Source organism: Diaphorina citri, unplaced genomic scaffold (genome assembly GCF_000475195.1).
Source record: "Diaphorina citri unplaced genomic scaffold, Diaci psyllid genome assembly version 1.1 scaffold270, whole genome shotgun sequence".
Lineage (NCBI taxonomy): Eukaryota > Metazoa > Arthropoda > Insecta > Hemiptera > Psyllidae > Diaphorina > Diaphorina citri.
The window spans coordinates 49,964-71,519 of record NW_007377707.1 but is presented as its reverse complement, the minus strand read 5'-3'; the positions used below and the strand labels follow the sequence as shown (position 1 = coordinate 71,519).

At 38.2% G+C, this 21,556-nt stretch overlaps 1 protein-coding gene and 1 non-coding gene across 2 annotated transcripts in view; one reads left to right on the top strand and one right to left on the bottom strand.

Annotated features, from left to right (window-relative positions):
- Positions 1–14,894: 14,894 nt before the first annotated feature.
- Trnah-gug lies at positions 14,895–14,966 on the top strand. Its single transcript has one exon. It is a non-coding gene; the product is annotated as a tRNA-His (tRNA).
- Positions 14,967–18,623: 3,657 nt separating this feature from the next.
- The window catches only part of LOC103506886 (cleavage and polyadenylation specificity factor subunit 1), a 29,664-nt gene continuing 26,731 nt past the window's right edge, over positions 18,624–21,556 (bottom strand). Inside the window, exons 19-21 of the mRNA XM_026821869.1 lie at positions 20,374–20,555; positions 19,654–19,856; positions 18,624–19,166 (exon numbers count right to left, since the gene is read on the bottom strand). Coding sequence (XP_026677670.1) covers positions 18,991–19,166; positions 19,654–19,856; positions 20,374–20,555 — 561 coding nt within the window. The 3' untranslated portion in view covers positions 18,624–18,990. The remainder of the gene's footprint in view (positions 19,167–19,653; positions 19,857–20,373; positions 20,556–21,556) is intronic.

The following is a 21,556-nucleotide window of genomic DNA, read 5'->3' as shown; positions in this document are numbered from 1 at the left end:
TCCTGGACAATCACCTATATTTAAAAACGATAGAAGTCAGCTAGTCTATAGTGTGTCCAGATCAATGTGGCAGCAAGAAATGGGCATTGTTGCCAAACATGTCACATGTGCAATGGTAGAGAATCTTTAAAAGGGGAAGGTATATTGCACAGTGCTTCCTCCGATCTTAAAGTTACTTTTTCGGAGTTTTGACCTCAGATTTGGATTTTTCACAGCTTTTTACGTAGGAATCGACCTTTTATTAAAAATATTTCCCAATTGCAACTCCTCCATTACCTGGGTCTGACGGGAACGTAGGTATGTGGCAGAAAAAGATTGAGACCTAGGTCTCTCAGACTGTCTGACAGACCTAGGTCTTGAGCTTTTTCCGCCACAGACCTATAGGTCTGTCAGACCGTCTGAGCGTTATGCTTAGCATTTTGTTGATCTCTTTATCTCCTTTAGAAAATCTGTGTGCGATCCCTTACAATTTTACTCAAACCTATATTTGACATTTCGAAAATACCCTTTTCAGTAGAAAGTTCAAAGTACCTCATGTGAAGGAGGGAACTTTTACGGTGTTTAGTAGTATACTACATAGAGTATAAAGAGGTAACCTACCTTCCTTGTCAAAAATTTACTATCACAAGTGTAAAAGCGCCTAATCGAAAAAAAGTAAAGATTTTTAACTTTGAAAAAAAAAAACTGTAAAATAATTTTCTCCCTTTTATTATTTTCTTCTTTTAAGTGTTCTTAAAAATCTTTTTTATCCTCCTTTATTATATCATCATATTTATCAACTTGAATTTTGTTTGTTTTCAGGTCCTTGTTGCTTGGGTGCTAACTCATATGGCAATATGAAAACTAGAAGCTGATACATGGTTTGGACAAAAATGAAGAAAATTTACAAACCTGACATTATCCTGGTGGTAGAGCTTTCCAATCCGGACTATATCTCAGATGTAATCCAATCCCGTAAGTCAAGGCTAATCCAATAGTCCAATAGATCCTTATATGAAGGGTAATCCAGTAAATCTACACTGTCCACACTCCTTGGGAACTGCAGATCTTTGAGCACCGAAATCGGCCGACAACCTCGAGTTCCGTTCGTTTGAAAATCACCAAATTCACAACCCGGGAAAAAAAGGTACGTAGGTATGGTAATGGAAAACTTCACAACCTTCTTTGAACAGCACACGAAATTAGAATACGGTCATTTACATGGTTGATTTTAAAATTTTAATGTTTAATTGTGTATCTGAAAAAGGCGTTAAATTATACTAATTAAAGTGTTTTTTGTTTACCAGGGAGTACGTTTCAAGACAAGATGACATACCTACCTAAGTCATCAGAATACCTAGGTACTTTAATTACCTTTTTATGCTGGACCGATTTCTTCTCACGGTAGATAGGTATTTCCAGAAACCATTTATTTTTTGCCTTGGCAATTATTGTTGGGCAATGATCCTTTTAAAGTCATCAGAATACCTAGGTACTTTAATTACCTTTTTATACTGGACCGATTTCTTCTCACGGTAGGTAGATAGGTATTTCCAGAAACTATATATAGGGTGTCAACTAACGTAAATCTTTCGGGTCAAGTATTAGGTGTGTCCAAACACTCCAAACATAGTCGACCGGCTTACGATCAATGTCGCTCGACATCGATTCACAATAAATTCACATCGATTGACGGCCACCTACTATGTGTGGGCACACCTTTAAGTACAGTAAAAAACCAAAATCTCCCTTACCTTCCAAACTCTTATTCCTGGCGAGCAGCGCCAGAAGGACATCAGGACTGTGAGAGGCCACGCCTGTCACCGGCCCACCCGTCATGACGTCATGATTCAGGAGGTGCAAATGTGACAGGGGGCCCCCGGGGGCCAGGTCCATGGGGGGCCCGGGACCCCCGGCCCCCGCACTCATCAGACAATTCCTCCACAGCTCGCCTATCTCATTCCGCGCCTGGTCGAATATGGTGGCAACGCTGGCGGCAATGTTTTAGCGGAATTGGCGGCCGGGGCGTATAGGCATTCTGTTATTTTAGACCGCCAATTGGTTTACAAGTGAGACTGTTATTGAGAAAAACTTCCGAAACGAAAGGTACCTATTGATTTGTTTAAGTAATTAAAGCTTTCACAAATTTCGCAACTGGGTGGCAATATTTTAGGATGTTCTGCTTTTGGCTTTATGACTATAATTATGATTTTGATTTATTGTGAAGCTTTGGTTTTTGAAACGTCATAGCTCGGCATAATGTGTACCACCTTGCTTTTATACTTCAGTGTTTTTGTGCTCCAGTTTTCCAAGCTCCTAAATCAAGATGTTGGTTTGAAGTTTTAACATAAAAGGTGAGGGTGCGGGTTTTGATTTTTTGAGCAGGTGTGACCGGGACGAGATCCTACTTCGAGGATGAATAAGGTAGGTACAGATACAGAATTTCAGATTGATCAGAATTGAATGAACAAAGTGAGATTTGAGTTTTGACGACGATTTTACTTTTAAAAGACATGTTGTGCTCGGGGTAACTCTAACGATGATCGTCTCTGAAAATTCGTTGATCGATAATAGTTGAGCACTATCAGTACCTACCTCTGCTACCGATCTTCCCGAGACCATTTATTTTTTGACGACGATTTTACTTTTAAAAGACATGTTGTGCTCGGGGTAACTCTAACGATGATCGTCTCTGAAAATTCGTTGATCGATAATACCTAGTTGAGCACTATCAGTACCTACCTCTGCTACCGATCTTCCCGAGACCATTTTTGCCTTGGCAATTCTTGTTGGGCAATGATCCTTTTAAAGTCATCAGAATACCTAGGTACTTTAATTACCTTTTTATGCTGGACCGATTTCTTCTCACGGTAGATAGGTATTTCCAGAAACTATATACCTATAGGGTGTCAACTAACGTAAATCTTTCGGGTCAAGTATTAGGTGTGTCCAAACATAGTCGACCGGCTTACGATCAATGTCGCTCGACATCGATTCACAATAAATTCACGTCGATTGACGGCCACCTACTATGTGTGGGCACACCTTTAAGTACAGTAAAAAACCAAAATCTCCCTTACCTTCCAAACTCTTATTCCTGGCGAGCAGCGCCAGAAGGACATCAGGACTGTGAGAGGCCACGCCTGTCACCGGCCCACCCGTCATGACGTCATGATTCAGGAGGTGCAAATGTGACAGGGGGCCCCCGGGGGCCAGGTCCATGGGGGGCCCGGGACCCCCGGCCCCCGCACTCATCAGACAATTCCTCCACAGCTCGCCTATCTCATTCCGCGCCTGGTCGAATATGGTGGCAACGCTGGCGGCAATGTTTTAGCGGAATTGGCGGCCGGGGCGTATAGGCATTCTGTTATTTTAGACCGCCAATTGGTTTACAAGTGAGACTGTTATTGAGAAAAACTTCCGAAACGAAAGGTACCTATTGATTTGTTTAAGTAATTAAAGCTTTCACAAATTTCGCAACTGGGTGGCAATATTTTAGCCGAATTGGCGGCCGTTCTTGTTACTTTAGACCGCCCATTGGGTTAAAAGTTCGAATACAAAAAAAAAAAAAAAAATGCAATTTAAAAGTTACCGGGAAGAATACCTAATAGGTATCGTGGGCACCAGAAAAACCTGTTTAAATATCTTGAAAAATTCCGGAAAACAAGGGAAAAATAAAAAAAAAATCTTAAATCAGAATAAATTTGAAATTCAGTTAGCCTTTATTATTAGCCTTCGAAAAGTTGCAAGATTATTATTTTATAAAATATTTTTTCCAACACTTTTTTATGTTTATCACACATAATATACGGTTATATGGCGGTTGTTTCATTTAAATTTAAAACACATATTTGGTTAAGGAAGCTCTCGGAAAAAAATTCAAAAAACACCAAAAATCTCTGAGAAAAAAAGGAACAAAAGCTAAAAAAATTCCACACCAGTGTTTTTTATGAGATTTCCACACGCCTAAAAGTTAATCAACTTCTCTGTAATAAATTACCCAATTAAAATCACTGTTTATAAAGTTTGTTCTAAAATAAACGGTTATGCCTTTTTTTCGCTGGAAAAATTATCAAACTTTTGGTAAATCCACACTAAAAACTAATAAAAACGGGGAGAAGGGAAGAAAGACGATTTTCCATGCGAAAGTATTTTGAACGTCGATGAAATGTGTCCAATGGCGGAAAAGATTGCGAGCTTTCCGGAAGGGGAATGGTGAAAATCAAACATGGTAGAAAACTTGCGCTTTTCCTTTTGCCTCGAAATGTGTTGGGTTTTGATGATGCGAGGAAAAGTCGCGCTGAATTTGAGCTTTTAATACGAATATCATCGAATATAACCTACTATAAGTGTATAAGTAGGTACTCGAGATTTTTACTCGAAAATTGCAAACAATCTATCAATAGAACACATAAAAACTTAATACCTACATACCTACAACTATAATCCTTAGGTACCCTACCTATTTTTTTCACGTAAATAGATAGGTAGCTGTACCTACATTAATATTTTACGGCAAAGTTGGTCCCCTGCTCCAAAGAACTTCACAAAAAATATGACTTAACCTTACTAAGGAAATGCCTTGAAAAACATTGCTCAACCATTACCTACCTATAATAATCGCAATGACGTCACAATATTTGCCATTTACCTATGTACCTTTGTATCCCGAAACCTTCCTATGTACCTACATACCTATCTAGCTTCACAACAAAACCGTTTTACTTGTGGAAAGGTGTGCATTCAAGTTGTAAACGGTAAAGGGTACGTACCTACACATGTACATACCTATAGTTTCAGAATTATGTATCAATTAGATATGCAGGGTCCAAAAACAGGTTTACTTACTGATTTGGGAGTCATGGTAAAACAAGAAAGACCCAGAATCTAACGAAAAAATTTTCTTTCATGAAAAGAAAAACCAGTTATGTATCATGGACTTATGAACGGATCTGTCCAGATACCTTTTTCTGGTAGCCCTTTAGGTCCTGCATCAACCCTCAAGCGTTGTACAGTCGTTCGCGGGACACCCTGTAGAGGTAAACTCTGTAGCCAGGCAACAGCTTCTTCTCTGTAGCCATTATTTAGTGATATTATTTAACTTATGAACGAAAACTGATCATTACCAACACTGATCGATTAGTGGAGACGCCAAAACTCTGTATGAATAATAATATTTAGGTACCTAGTTTATATTCCTAAAGATTCTTTATACGCTGAAATCCTGTAAGTATCGAATCTCGGAGATTGACAAGAGTTGACACCAAGGAGTTGCCCCGGCAAAACCAGGAATACTAAACTTATCCTTGGAAATACATTACTTTTCTCACGTACCTACTACCTATAGGATAAAATGGATAAATATTCAAGAGCAGCTTTAAGTCCGAAGCATTTACAAAAGCTTCACCCACATGACCCATGACAAAAAAATGTCCGCTCAAAATTGTACAATACTCACCACCGGAAAACACAAATATTTCTTCCTCCCCATAGTCCCTCCCTTTTGTTCTTCTCTAAAAACCGTAAACCTCCTCCTCTTCCTTCTTCTCCTCCTCCTTTTGCATTTTCTTCTTCTTCTTTTTCTTTTTCCTCCTCCTCCTCCTCCTCCTTTTCTTCAACTTTTCTTCTTCCTCCTCCTCCTTCTTTTTCCTTCTCTTTTTCTTCTTCTGCATTCTCTTCTCCAGTATCTTCCTTTCTCCCTCTCTCTTTCCCCTCCCTCCCTTCTTCAATATATCTTCCTCTCTTCTCTTTCCGTTTCTCCCTCCTCTTCCCCCTCCTTCTGCATTCTCTTCCCTCTCTTCTCCAGTATCTTCCTCTCTCTCTCTCTCCCCTCCCTCCTCTCCTTCCCTTATTCAATCTATCTTCCTCTCTTCCCTCCTCCTCCTGCATTCTCTTTTCCAGTAGGTATCTTCCTTTCTCTCCCTCCCTTCCTCTTCCCCTCCTCAATATATCTGCTCCTTCTCCTCCTCCCCCCCCCACTCCCAGTCTTTTTCCCTCTCCCTCCTATTCTTCTCCTCCTCCTGTTATTCTTCTCTCTCTTTTCCAGACCTCCAGTATCTTCCTCTCTCTCCCTCCCTTCCTCTTCCAGTCCTCAATATACCTTCCTCCCTCCTCCTACCCTCCCCTTCTCCTCCTTCCGTTTCTCTTGCTCCCTTTTCCGTCTATTCCTTCCCCTCCCCTCCTATTCTTTCCCCCCCCCTTCTCCTCCCCAGAATTATCATCCCAGTGATATTTCCCGAAGCATCAAGTTTCCACAAGGGGTGGGGGTGGGGTAGCTCCGCGTTATGAGGGGGTGTGTCATTGTGTTCCGTTGTCATGGCAACCAAGGCAACACTATTTTCCCCGAGCTTTTTGCCGACAGCTTTTACCGCCATGAGCGAGGGAGGGGAAGGAGGGAGGGGAAAAAGAGGGTTAGGTAGCGTGGAAAAATGACGCGCGACGGACAGTCAGGTTTTGTTTTAAATATTGGTGTTCGATATGAGAGACAGTATAGGACAAGGCCAGCCGTTCCGAGAACGAACCTTATCTGTTTAGAATAAATTCCGCCCGGGCGACACATGTTTTGCCTTTAAAGCCTAAATTGAAGAGTTGCATCGGCCTTTAAAGACTACTCGTAAATTGAAGAGCTGGACGAGAGGAAATAATTGATGGATCTTGCTGTCCGAAGTTGGAGACTGAATTCCTGATGAACCGAACACAAGGGAGCTGTTCGCAATCGGTTGAATATCTATACCATAGTTGATTGAAAGAAACGATTCGAAGATATTTATTAAATTTTCGCCCTAATTATTTATGGGTCCCGTATAAGGGTCCTTTTTCCCGTGTGGGTTCTACATGTCACTTAGTTGTGAGCGTTGTGAGCTTGTGAGCTAGGTTTTTCAATAGGTACCCTTGGCAAAAAGAACTTTTTCAATTGCCAAATTGGGAGATTACCTACTACTTACAAAAAATATTTCCCTCTTATTTGTTGACTTTCCCTTACAAACTAAAGTCCCTTAGAAAGATAAGGTATTCCCTCAGGAATGTCAGCAAGATCTTCTTTTGAAATGTGAAATTATTTTCTACCTATAACCGAAGATCCTTCTTAGAAACCATAGAATACGATTAACACGATTTATTTATTAAAAGTAAAAACGAAAATACATCATTATCATTTAAAGCTCCCAAGCTTTCAAATGGGGAAAAGATAGATACATATTATTTAGGTATGTTTATTAAAAGAAAGTTGAAAAAAAAAAAAAATCTGGTGTGAACATCACACGACTTTCCTTATCCTATTGAATGGTGCTTATTTGGGTGTTCTGTTATAACAATTACAATATCTCTAACCGTTTAGTCAGTATAGCTGAAAACCGCCAAAAAGCCGTCGAAACCCGCCAAAAAGCGGTCAAAATACCGCCAAGCGCAGCAACCATCTCAACCAAACGTTTTGTGTCGCATCCTTTTTCCTTATCCTATTGAATGATGCTTATTTTTATGTTCTATAGTAACTTTTACCATATCTCTAACCGTTTAGTCGGTATAGCTGAAAACCGCCAAAAAACGGTCGAAATCTGTCCAAAAGCGGTCAAAATACCGCCAAGCGCAGCAACCATCTCAACCAAACGTTTTGTGTTGCATCCTTGTCACATTTGTGAACTACATACCAAATTTCAAGTCTCTAGCTTATATCGTTCCCGAGATATTGTTAAATTACACCAAAAACCGCCAAAAAGCGGTAAAATGCCGCCAAGCGTTGTACCGGTCTTAAACAAAAGTTTCGTGTCGCATTCTTGTCACATTTGAAAGATACATACGAAATTTAAAGTCTCTAGCTCTTACTCTCTGAAACTTTGGATTTAGGCTCTAAGGACCTCAAAACGTGTTTTGGCACTAAAAACTGATCATTGAAAATTTGACCCGATTACAATACTTTCCTTCCTATAGGATAAGGAAAGTAAAAAAGAGGAAAAATGGAGAAAAGACTCGAAAAAAACTTTTCTCAAATATTAAAGTTCTTTAGTTTTTTTTTTCTTCTTCTTTTTGCGTGTCTTATCCTTCACCATCTTCTTCTTCCCCCTCTTCCTTGTTTTCTTATTTTGTGTTGCTTTCTTTTTCTCTTCTTCTCTTCCTCCTCCTCCTCCTTTTCTTCCAACTTCTCATTCATATCTTTGACTAAAGTCGCATAAAGAACCCTCCAAAGCTCTTGGAAAGCAGAAAGAGCCACCCTTACACTCCTTACAGACGTTTACATATTTCGACGTTCCTTTCTCCTCTCATACCATCAGAGAAGAAAGTGCTTCCTCTAGTTCCTTTTGCAAAGGAGCTTTCCTTTAGGCAGCAAATTAGTAGGATGGATAATTATGTAGGTAAGGTTGTCATCTCCACCAGAATTAGTGGATGTGACAATGTTACAAGAAGGAATTTTATCAACATGTTTCAAAGAGTTTTTTTTTATATAGAGGGAACTGTAACTGCTAAGGTCTTATCGTCCCGAAATCGAAGAGAGAAGGAAGACAGGAATGACAGGATACGAACGTTACCCCATCAGGATAAAATCCGCCCCGGGTGGGAATCGAACCCACGGCTTAGCGCTTACAAGAGGCTCTGCCCAACAGGCTAAATAAGATTTTTGAATGAACGATTTGACTTCTAGACAATTTGTTCTTTGAAATGGTTCGATTTTGATGACATTTGAATAACAAAAATGCTTAATATAATACATAAGGGAAATTTTTACGCATTACATGTTCTTGATCAGTCCTTCAGGGGCCCTTTTTCTTTTCGCTCTATTTAAAGTGGCAGAATTCTCCTAAAGAAGTTCTTCCACTCAACCACTACAGGATTTGAATGTTGTTTCCATAGGGACTTACTTGACTTTACATTCTATTTCATTCAAATGAAATTTCAAAGAAGACTTGTGCTTGCTGGCGGTGGAAATCGAAAGAAAAGGACTGTACTTTGAGTATTTTTTCATATTGAATTTTTCCTTCTTTTTTATTCTTCTTCTAACATAGAAATGTGTTTTCCAAGTTCCTTTTTTTGCTTGAAAAATTTTCAAAGACTTTTCAGATATTTTTCTTTTCCAGTTTTTTGTTCTCTGTTTCTTTTGCAAAGTTCTTTATCTTGAAAAGATGGCAGAGAAAAGAAACGAAAGAAAAAAAAAACCCGAAACAGAAAGATTTTCTTTTGAGAAGAAAAAACAAGAATTAACGCTTTTCAGTGAGTTGAAATGTTTGGAAAAGAAACAAGCTGGGCCCGTCCCTCCGGGAATTATTTATGAAGGAAGGACGGACTAACAAAGGAAAGACGGACTAAAAAATAGGTGCTTTTGTAGCTTTAATATAAGTAGGTACTCGAGATTTGTACTCGAAAATTGCAAAAAATCTATCAATAGAACACATAAAAACTTAATACCTACATACCTACAACTATAATCCTTAGGTACCGTACCTATTTTTTTCACGTAAATAGATAGGTAGCTGTACCTACATTAATATTTTACGGCAAAGTTGGTCCCTGCTCCAAAGAACTTCACAAAAAATATGACTTAACCTTACTAAGGAAATGCCTTGAAAAACATTGCTCAACCATTACCTACCTATAATAATCGCAATGACGTCACAATATTTGCCATATACCTACCTATGTACCTTTGTATCCCGATACCTACCTATGTACCTACATACCTATCTACCTTCACAACAAAACCGTTTTACTTGTGGAAAGGTGTACATTAAAGTTGTAAACGGTAAAACCAACGACACGAAATGCTTTTAACATAATGAACAATACAATACGTCATATGTGAGGCTTAGAGCTTAGTCATGAACAGAACTCCTTATAATGTGTAAGCGGTTACGGAACAAAACAGCCTATCAACTTTTTTTAGTGTTGATATAAAAGGAGGAACTTAACCACTTAAGCTGTTAGGTATAGGCGTTAAAACAGAGTAAAACAAAAAAAACAGCAAAGAACATGGAGGTTTTTGTTCTCAGCTCTATTTCGTTTGAAATTGTTGCTTGCCTCGGATGGGAAACGAACCCGCGACCCAGCGCTTACAGGGCAGACGTGCTACCCTCCAAGACTGGTATGGAGAGGTTTCATAGAGGAAATTGTAGCAAAGGAGATCTGGTAGTGTAACATACTTCTCTAGGAGAGTCAATCTGTCAAGTAGCAACATATTAGTATAGGTAAAAGAACAACGTCTTCACTTGACTAGTAACTTTGGAAACAGTAAGTAATTTTATTTTACAAGAGATAAACAATCATAAAATTAAAAAAACCTACAGGAGCCGACATGTTTCGTCATCTCCTGATGACATTTTCAAGGCGACTGAAGAAAAGAAAAACAATTTTGAAAAAAGGAGGTTAGAAGAACATTGCGCATGCGTGGAAAGGCAAGTTTACAACAAGTTTTTAGGGTTCGTTCACACGCGGCGTTTGAGGCAAAATCAATTCAAAATTATTATTACTCTCAATTTGGCTATTGAAAACAGATTTACCTTCCTTTATGGCATTTCTAATGTGATAGGTTTCATACATGAAAAACAGTTTCCAAAGTTACTAGTCAAGTGAAGACGTTGTTCTTTTACCTATACTAAAGGAGATCTTTTCGTTACAAAATTAAAGAGAAAAGACGGGCAGAATAGGAGAAATCAGTCGTTCCGAAAACGATCCTTATCTGTTCAGACACGCTACCCTCCAAGCTAACTAAGATGATGATAAGCGCTATTGTTTCATAAACGACGATTGTGTGTTGGGGATGATTTAATGCGTGGAAAGCATCAAAGGCAAAGTGCTCCTAAAAATAATGCATACTCACATGCAATCCTCAAACCAGCTATGGATTTGGATATGAGGTACTACAATTGGACAGCATTCAGCAAAAAAGAACCATCTACATATTATATGGAGGGTAGAACGCCTGTCGTGTATTCCCGCCCGGGCCGAACTCTATCCTAAACAGGTAAGGTTCGTTCTCGGAACGCTTGGCTTTCTCCTGTCTTCCTTCTCTCTTCAATTTCAGGACGATAAGACCTCAGCAGTTACAGGTTCCCCTATCAAACAGTAAAAAAAAAAAAAAAAAAAAAAAAAAAAAACACTTCCTTCCCGAAATTTTTATGATCGTATCCAGGACCAGGAGGGGAGTGTTCGCGCTTTGCACTCCCGCACTAAACTCCGCTCCCTAGGGAGTGCCCTACCACTTGAACTTTTGCATATGTTTTTCCTCGGATGAGAGAGCGAGCGGATCGAAATCACACCTTTGGGAGAGACTAATTTAATTCCAGCCCCCCGATCTACACCCTTGTAGCGATGATGTCCCGGAGTCCCGTAGAGCATTTTATGGGAATATTTTTTTTTGCTTCCCAGCATTTTTCCGAGTTTCGAATTTCATTTGTCTAAGAGAAAAATGAAACTTGAAATAGGTAGCGACTTGTTTGAAAGGATGGAGCTCTTATTGTCTTCAATAAGAGCTCGATCAGATTAAGCTTAGGATAAGAAATTCTTTGTAAAAAAAATTGATACCAAATAAAACATACCTGAGGAGCAGCCAGTAAGAAGGGCCATATCCGGAAAATCTAGTTTCGAGATAAACAACTTTAAAGTTTTCAATTAGCTGTATTTTTTTAAATATTGCATGTATTACTAAAAAGTTTTTAAATGAAAATGAAGCATATTGTTAGGAAATGAATAAAAATAAAAGAAAATGAATATGTTCCTCTCAATTTTTATAATTAATAATAAACCAAAGTGGGAATATGGCCCTTTTTACTGGCTTAAGAGATAATCGTAAAAAAAGCAACTAGAATTTTAAATTTTAAAGAGTGAAACAAGTTGTATTTATGAAATTAATGAAACAATAAAATAAACAATAACACTTCGTATATAATTTGGTTTTAGCTGATAGTACATAGGTACTTATACCTATGTCTAGAGTAGTATAATATCTACCTAAGCTCACAGAAGGAAGGACCCTAGTATTCCGTTTCGGAGTCACCTTCTGTGTCTGAGAGATGATCTGTTATTTTCAAGTTGGATGAGAATACGTGGTGATCGAATTTAATTCATTTTAGGCGGGAAGAACTATTCAAAGTCAGCTGTAAAACTGAAAGTCTGTATCCAAAGATGCGTAGATTATAGTGAGTCTCTAAAAAGGGCCATATTTGGAAACTTTTCGAGAGAAAGAGAGAGAGAGAGAGAGAGAGAGAGAGAGAGAGAGAGAAAGAGCTGATGAATGTTACCCTGATGAAAAAATAATGTTTCGCCATTTTTTGGGAGGGCCTAGGGAGGCAGCAGAAAAGTGGAAAAAATCCCCTAAAAATCTGAATTTGCAGAAGGGTACATGGCATGGCATTAATATCGTATGAATTATTCCCAGACCAAAAGCTACGTAGATTGATTAAAAATAATAATAATAAATAAAATAAAAATAAAAAATAAAATAAAATTAATGGATGTTTTCCGTAAAAATTGATGACAAAATATTATCACAGAGTAGGTGGGTAGCTAAATTATCTTGCTTAAATAATAATAATAGATTAATAATAAATGATTGCCGATAGATAAATAATAATAAAAGAGTAGGTAATTAGATAAATAAAATGGGGATACAATGAAGAAATTAACACCCATTATAGGAAACAGTAACAAATGGGGACATCTTTGAAAGAAGGGCCACTTTTAGTTCCGTTTTCAACACGAGTAAAAGAAATGTCCCTTTTTCCATAAACTTCCCCAAATATTTTTTTTATTGTACAACAGTAGAAACGGTTTACATTATAAACAAATTAAATTAACACCCATTATAGGAAACAGTAACAAATGGGGACATCTTTGAAAGAAGGGCCACTTTTAGTTCCGTTTTCAACATGAGTAAAAGAAATGTCCCTTTTTCCATAAACTTCCCCAAATATTTTTTTTATTGTACAACGGTAGAAACGATTTACATTATAAACAAATGTAGACAGATACGAAATTTACAACGAATTTCATAAGAACTTTTTCAGATTTTATTGAAACTGGAGTTTTAACAGCGTTTAAACATACTTATGTTTGTCACAAAAAATGTCGTTCCCCAATTAACACAGCTAGGAAAATTTTATGATTTGACTTGGACTTGATCCAACAATCTCCAAATAGGAAGTCCAACGGAAATATTTTGTGTTTTCAACTAAACAACAGCAGTAAATAATTGAAATCATACGGAGCTCAAAACAAACAAAGCTTTGAGAAACCAGTTTCGAATCTAAAAGAAAACTCCAAAATTTCCTATCCGAATGATTTTCTGTTGTTAGCAAGTACTTTTCTTCTTACCCCTTTTTGTATTTTATCAAGAAGTTGGTTTTGGATATATTCTAGCACTTTCAGCCCACAGAGAATACCTATGTACATAATTATTACATACTCGTTCTTTTAGGCCAATGGTTTGGTTCTTTTGGGGGTGTAGTACTAGTAGTTTTACTGTGTGAAGAGTGTTCATCTCAAATGCCACAGTCACACCTACTGTACCGTCTAATTTTTAACTTTTTAAATATCTAAGAATCATATCTCAACGAAAAATTATTCAAATTAGTGGAGATGCAATTTTCCGGCACGTGAATTGTTACCTAATTCAGTCCGAAAACATCATTTTCCCACTCGTCAAATCGCCACTGGTCCAAACACAAAACATATATTAGCTCATCACAAGTTTATCGCGAACAGGAGAAAAAAAAATCGAACCAAATTGAAAAACACGAAGCACAGATGGTGAAAAAAAAGGAAAAACATATCGGAAGATAATTCACAGCGGGGCGCGGTTATGAAAATTAAACAAAACAAGGAAAATCTGGTGTGAACATCACAAGACTTTCCTTATCCTACTGAATGCGGGTTGGTTATTTGGGTGTTCTTTTACAATATCTCTAACCATTAGTAAGTGTAGCTGAAAACCGCCAAAAAGCGGTCGAAAACTGTTAAAAAAGCGGTCAATATGCCACTAACAGCAGCATCCTCATCATATTTGACATACATACCAAATTTCAAGTCTCTAGCTCTAGCTCCTAGGTTAAGACCGCGAACGGCTTACCGTTCGCGGTCTTAACCTAGATAGACAGAGACACACCCCCGGAACAATGGCTGAAACTTTGGATTTAGGCTCTAGGAACCTCAAAACGTGTTTTGGCACTAAAAACTGACCATCGAAAAATTTGACCGAATGTAACATTACTTTCCTTTCTATAGGATAAGGAAAGTAAAAAAGTAGAGGGGAGGAAAAACGCTGTTCTACTGATTAAAGGCATCGGAACAGATATTATTCGAGGAAAACAAACGGGAAACAATTGAATAAAAGTCAGAAGTTATTGAGATGCCCTTCCAGAGCACATTAGTCTTCTGCTCTAATTTCATAAAGTTAGGGGATATGACAACCAGATATTAAGTTAGAGGATATGCCATTAAGTTCTAAGGGTTTTTATTTGATTACAAGAAGTGCGAGTTTGTCCAGAATATCTGGGCATAAAAAAAAGGATTATTTGACCGTCGCGGCAAATGCCTTGTTCCTTGGATTTAGGAATTTTGATGAGTCAAAAGTTACAGCGCAGTTATATTGGATCGGAATTTTGCGGTTAGCACAAACTGCTAGCTTTTCTCGGAATACAAGCTAGCTACAAACGTAGGTACCTGTACCTATTGATGTACTGATCGAAGTAAATACAAACTACTCATACTGTTCTATTCTCACAAATATTACATACATCAACATCACAGTGCATTATCTACCGGTTATCACAGGGTTAATTCCGTTACACCTGAATTATTACAAGACCTACCTCAGGTAGGTATGTATTGAATGAAGGAATAGGTAGGTACATACATATTATGATTCTTTGTGAAAATGTCCTCTCTTTTCTCTGTTCTTTATAAGACGGATTATTACCCTCTTGAGAATATCAGCCGTGATCGTCTAGTGGTTAGGACCCTGCGTTGTGGCCGCAGTAACCCAGGTTCGAATCCTGGTCTCGGCAGTATTTTTTTCCCTCCGAATTACTCCGAATCTCCACACAAATCCGTAAATTTCAATCTTTCAAGAGGTTTGATACAAGGTAACTCTTATCACCAAGGTCTTATCGTTCCGGAATCAAAGACAGCAGGAAGACAGGATAGGAGAAGGCCAGCCGTTCCGAGAACGAACCTTATCTGTTCGGGATAAAATCCGCCCCGGGAGGGAATCGGACCAGCGACATTACCTAATTTTAATCTCAAATTTTGGGGCATTAAAAAACCTCGAATTTAAAGCCCTGTATGGGTTTACATATTCTTAATCCTCAATATTTCCCTATAAAATAGGCATTATTATTTGGATATTTCGCTCATAATATGATTCTACATTGTTACAAATCTTTGCTTGTAAGCCGCTTAGGTAGGCAACCTTTTTCTAAATTCCTGCTTACGATATGGAATCATAACCTAATCTTTACCTAATACCTTCCTAATATCAGTAAATCTGTGGGGAAGAGATTTGTCGATCAATTTTCAGAAAAGGACCAAAAAATGGACTGAAATATTTATCTAAACGTATATAGGTACATACCTAAATTAGCTATAGGTACCTACCTACTTTTTATTTATTTTTATTTTATACAAATTGAGATTTTTTTTTTTTTTTCCCCGAAAAAAAAAAAAACTTTTTTTTTTTTTTTTTTTTTTTTTTTTTTTTTTTTTTTTTTTTTTTTCATGTTGGGAGCATGGGCGTAACTTAAATTTATTGAAAATTAAGGGGGGGGAGGGGGAATGTCTATAAAAAACAATCACGAAGAAGTAGGAACCTCTCTATCCATACCTAATAACGATGAAACGAGATAAAAAATGATAGAGAAAGGGAGAGACAGAGAGAAAGGAGTGAGTGAGTGAGAGACAGGGAGAGAGAGAGGGAGGGAGAGAGAGAGACAAAAAAGTCGTGTTATTCTGGTGGAAACAAATTGTTGATAAAACATCAACAGGAACAACAAAACACACACACACTGTCGTGTTATTCTGGTGGAAACAAATTGTTGATAAAACATCAACAGGAACAACAAAACACACACACACTCTCTCTCTCTCTCTCTCTCCCTCACCCACACAATACCTACTCTCTATCTCTTTCTCTCCCGCGGTGTGTGTTTATTCAGAGATCATTAATCATGAAATACCCTCTTTCTCTCTCTCTCTCTTTCCATCTGTGTGTGTGTCTCTCTCTCTCTCTCTCTTGTGGTAGGTATTGGGGGAGTAAAAGTGAGCGAGTGAGAGGGAGAGAGAGAGAGATGAATTATTGGGAGAGGGAGAGAGAGATAGCTATTTGCCAGCATAGGAAGAATTAGAGGAAGGGAGGTAAATATGGGGAGCCCCCGTAGGGATTTCCTACCCCCCCTCCCTCAGTCATATTCCACAGTGTGTTATGTTTGCCCTAAAATAAATAAAACAAAATTTTAACCCGCTATGTTTCACCAAGCTACTTTTTTAAATTGAGCAAGGTCCTAAAATTTTGTTATACCATGTTATTTAAGATTTAACCCATAAAATAAACGAGGCCTTGTTTAGACTGCGGGGGTAAAGGGACTTTTTAGTCTCATTCGAGCAGGATAAACAAGGTATATTCTATTCTATTCTAAGCTAGGTACCAATCTAGTTAGCTTGGAGGGTAACGCGTCTGCAATTCTGCATTGTAAGCGCTTTGTAAGGCTCGATTTCCGCTCGGGATGGATTTTATCCTAAACAGAGAAGGTTCATTCTTGGCGACCCTGAATGGAATTGGGGAAATGGTAAAGTTTAATAAGAAGAAAAGGTTCGTTCCAGGAACGACTTTCTCCTATCCTTCGCTTTCAGGACAATAAGACCTTGCTTGGCAGTAGTTAGCTTGGAGGGTAACGCGTCTGCAATTCTGCATTGTAAGCGCTTTGTAAGGCTCGATTTCCGCTCGGGATGGATTTTATCCTAATCAGAGAAGGTTCGTTCTTGGCGACCCTGAATGGGAATTGGGAAAATGGCAACGTGAAAGAAGAAGAAGAAGAAAAGGTTCGTTCCAGGAACGACTTTCTCCTATCCTTCGCTTTCAGGACAATAAGACCTTGCTTGGCAATTACAGTTCCCTCTATCAAATCTCTTTAAAAAAATGTAGCTTTCCCTTTCACTACAACAGTTTTGTATGTTCCTCTCAACCGCCAATAATTTCATTATTAGTGGGAAAAAGCTTTCAATGGGAATATTTCCAATGGTACTACCAGTTAACAAAACAATGAATGGGTTAAGCCAGCGCAGAGAGTACATAACTTGGTATTTTATGTTACGCCTGTAATTTATGCTATGTGGTACCTATACACAGCTTTCAACATAGGGAGGGAGAGAGAAGGCTGATAAATGTCGCTGATGAAAAAATAATAAATTTTTCGCAATTTTTGGGAGAGAGAGAGTAATGACTAAATCCTCGTCATTAAAATAGGCCAGAGGTCTAGAGTTGACAATGTGCTCTACCTCCACCTTTTCATTAGGTACTTCTTCCAGGATACCTTGTCTCAATTGTTCCTGGAAAATATTCTTACATGTCTGTAAAATCCCAAGAGAGAGAGAGAGAGAGAGAGAGAGAGAGAGAGAGAGAGAGAGAAAGAGCTGATGAATGTTACCCTGATGAAAAAATAATGTTTCGCCATTTTTTGGGAGGGCCTAGGGAGGCAGCAGAAAAGTGGAAAAAATCCCCTAAAAATCTGAATTTGCAGAAGGGTACATGGCATGGCATTAATATCGTATGAATTATTCCCAGACCAAAAGCTACGTAGATTGATTAAAAATAATAATAATAAATAAAATAAAAATAAAAAATAAAATAAAATTAATGGATGTTTTCCGTAAAAATTGATGACAAAATATTATCACAGAGTAGGTGGGTAGCTAAATTATCTTGCTTAAATAATAATAATAGATTAATAATAAATGATTGCCGATAGATAAATAATAATAAAAGAGTAGGTAATTAATTAGATAAATAAAATGGGGATACAATGAAGAAATTAACATTAGCTAAATTATCTTGCTTAAATAATAATAATAGATTAATAATAAATGATTGCCGATAGATAAATAATAATAAAAGAGTAGGTAATTAGATAAATAAAATGGGGATACAATGAAGAAATAGAAAACAACATGGTGGATCTAAAAATGCAAAGTCCCTAAAAAGGGCCATTTATACATATGGCCCAATTTACAGGCTGCTCCTCACCTATACCTATAGAAGGGCAGGAGAAAATCAGCCGTTCCGAGAACGAACGTCTTAGGCCGAGAAGATGGGTACTACCTACACTAGTCAGTTCGGTTCTGAGACCAATTTTGACAGGTCACGGATTCGATTCCCGCCCGGGGCGGATTTTATCCTGATGGGATAATGTTCGTTCTTGGAACGGCTGGCTTTCTGCTATCCTGTCATTCTCTTCGCTTTCGGGACGATAAGTCCTTCGCAGTTGAAGTCCCTTTGATAGACAAACATAAAAAACCTCTATCTTTCAGTTTGTTTTTTAGGTCTAATTCAAATCAGAATGATCATTCTGTTTTGATTTCATGAAGTCAAAAACCTGGTGCACCGCGGTTTCCATTTCACCTCCCCTATTTTAAATATTGATCCTGCCCCAATGGAAGTCCAACGCGTTACCACACGACTGAAGTTGGTTGTAAGTTCATTTGCAAGAGTCTATTTGAGTTTAATTAACCCAAGTGGATTGAGCGATTAAGCCTAACCAAGTGTCGAGCTTCATGCTTACCACAAGTAAAATTCCTTCTTTTTCTGTGCGTGCAGTAAAAAGTAAGGTGTGGGTAGTTCAGACATTAACATCACGCATTATTTTTCTTGTGGAACCGAATTGAGAACTCCAGATTCCAATTCCCATATGGAATCCTGCACTGAAATTATGTAGGTAGATAAATAAGCATCTATCTAATTTCAGTCCAGAATTCTTAAGGATAACTCAGAGTTCCAATCCCACAAGAAGAGAGTTCTTGGAATAAGTCCCTGATGTCTTTTTAGAAATGGGAACTCAGGGCTTCAATATCGTACAATTCGTCCAAAATATCGTTGTGTTTGGATCCGATTTTCTTGCAGATCTCCAGCCGTTCGCCCAGAGATAGCTGCAGGAATTTCCACACCAGAGATCCGTCTATGATACCACGCGACGGATTGCCCGCGTAGTAGCCTTTACCTGGAGAGAAAAATGATTTTTATCACAAACATTGAAAAGAAACAACAATTGGAGAGAAAGAGAAAGAGAGAGAGAGAGAGAGAGAGAGAGAGAGAGAGAGAGAGAGAAAATCTTCATCTTCAGCTATACATCGACGAAATGGTCTTCAGAAAGGCTTAATGATTCGCTTGTCCTTAACTGCAAAAAGTTGTAAGGAAAGAACAACTTTTGAAACCGAAATTAGATTGAAAGATTTTAACAAACTGCCAGATACGAAAGCTGCGAAAGGGTTTGTTGCTCTCAATATTTGTAGTCCTACACCTAAGCCAGTAGCCACACAGATGATGCTAACTAATTCCGAGTAATAGTGGCCTTACCCTTGTAGCTTTTATTTTATAACTTTATAAGTCATAGCCCGAATCAATCTACTTCCCATGTTCTAGTAACCTTTACCAGTTACCTTTTCAAAAGTCATGAGCCAAATCAACACAATATTGAATCCCCATACCTTTATAGGTCCTGAAGGCACGAGGGTTAAGCCCGCCAGTGTGCGAGGTATGCGTAACCATAACGTTCTGTAACATGAGTAGCCGCCTGTAGTTCTTCTCGGGGAGGGGTAGGAAGAAACCTAGAGCCCCGTCCAGAGAAGCATACCATGTGAGGAACCGGGACCTTGCCCCTGGGGCATCCGAGATGGAGCTCGGCTTACATCTGAAAACGGAAAACGGGATTAAATACGTATGGACCTGGCTTAACTCCATACTGAAGAAGCCAACTCTGAAGCTTAGCTATAAGGACAACAGCCCTAAAAGTCGGGTTAAAGCCCGTTCACACTAGTCGTTCGGGGAAAAAAATCGTGTTATGTATCGTATGAACACTCTCATTTAAATTAGGTACATTGCCTACAGGTCGGATTCGGAAAAAAGTCGGATGAAACTCACAAGTGTGAACAGGCTCTAAAGCTTATACGGGACGATAAGACCTCCGTTGTTATAGTTCTCGGAACGGCTGGCTTTCTCCTATCCTGTCTTCCATCGATTTCGGGACGATAAGACCATAGCAGTTACAGTTCCCTCTATCAAACCTCTTGGAGAAAGAAGAACTCAACAAATTTCAATTCAGTTTGTTTCACAATAATACTCTCGAACTGTTGTTTTTTTTTATTATTATTATTATTATTTTTTTTTTGACAGAAATGTGTTGTTGTTTTTTCATGTTCAACACTCACCTGATTTTGAAGAACGTATTCACATGTTGGCCCAAATGGAAGTCGGTCTTCTTGATAAGTCGATGTCCGCCATTACTCTCTCTGGCTTCCGGTTGGTACATAAACAGCACCACGTTCTTATCCTTATCCGAGATCATGAAACCCATGGAACTGCTTTCGATGACAAACTCACATGCATACACCTGAGGGGGAAATACAAGTGTCCGAAATGGGTCAAACAATGAGTGATTTAGTTAGGGAAATGGTCAAGTTTCCGGCGTCAAAAAAGTGAAAAGGAAAAAGAGGGGTTAAAAAATATTAAAGTGTCCAAATAAATGACCCAATCAGCCCAGGGAAAGTAGATCAAAAATTGCAAAATTTGACCCAACACAAACAAAAAGACATGAGAATTGAAACACAAACAAAAAGACATAAGAATTGAAACACAAACAAAAAGACATAAGAATTGAAACACAAACAAAAAGACATAAGAATTGAAACACAAACAAAAAGACATAAGAATTGAAACACGAACGGTAAAACCAACGACACGAAATGCTTTTAACATAATGAACAATACAATACGTCATATGTGAGGCTTAGAGCTTAGTCATGAACAGAACTCCTTATAATGTGTAAGCGGTTACGGAACAAAACAGCCTATCAACTTTTTTTAGTGTTGATATAAAAGGAGGAACTTAACCACTTAAGCTGTTAGGTATAGGCGTTAAAACAGAGTAAAACAAAAAAAACAGCAAAGAACATGGAGGTTTTTGTTCTCAGCTCTATTTCGTTTGAAATTGTTGCTTGCCTCGGATGGGAAACGAACCCGCGACCCAGCGCTTACAGGGCAGACGTGCTACCCTCCAAGACTGGTATGGAGAGGTTTCATAGAGGAAATTGTAGCAAAGGAGATCTGGTAGTGTAACATACTTCTCTAGGAGAGTCAATCTGTCAAGTAGCAACATATTAGTATAGGTAAAAGAACAACGTCTTCACTTGACTAGTAACTTTGGAAACTGTAAGTAATTTTATTTTACAAGAGATAAACAATCATAAAATTAAAAAAACCTACAGGAGCCGACATGTTTCGTCATCTCCTGATGACATTTTCAAGGCGACTGAAGAAAAGAAAAACAATTTTGAAAAAAGGAGGTTAGAAGAACATTGCGCATGCGTGGAAAGGCAAGTTTACAACAAGTTT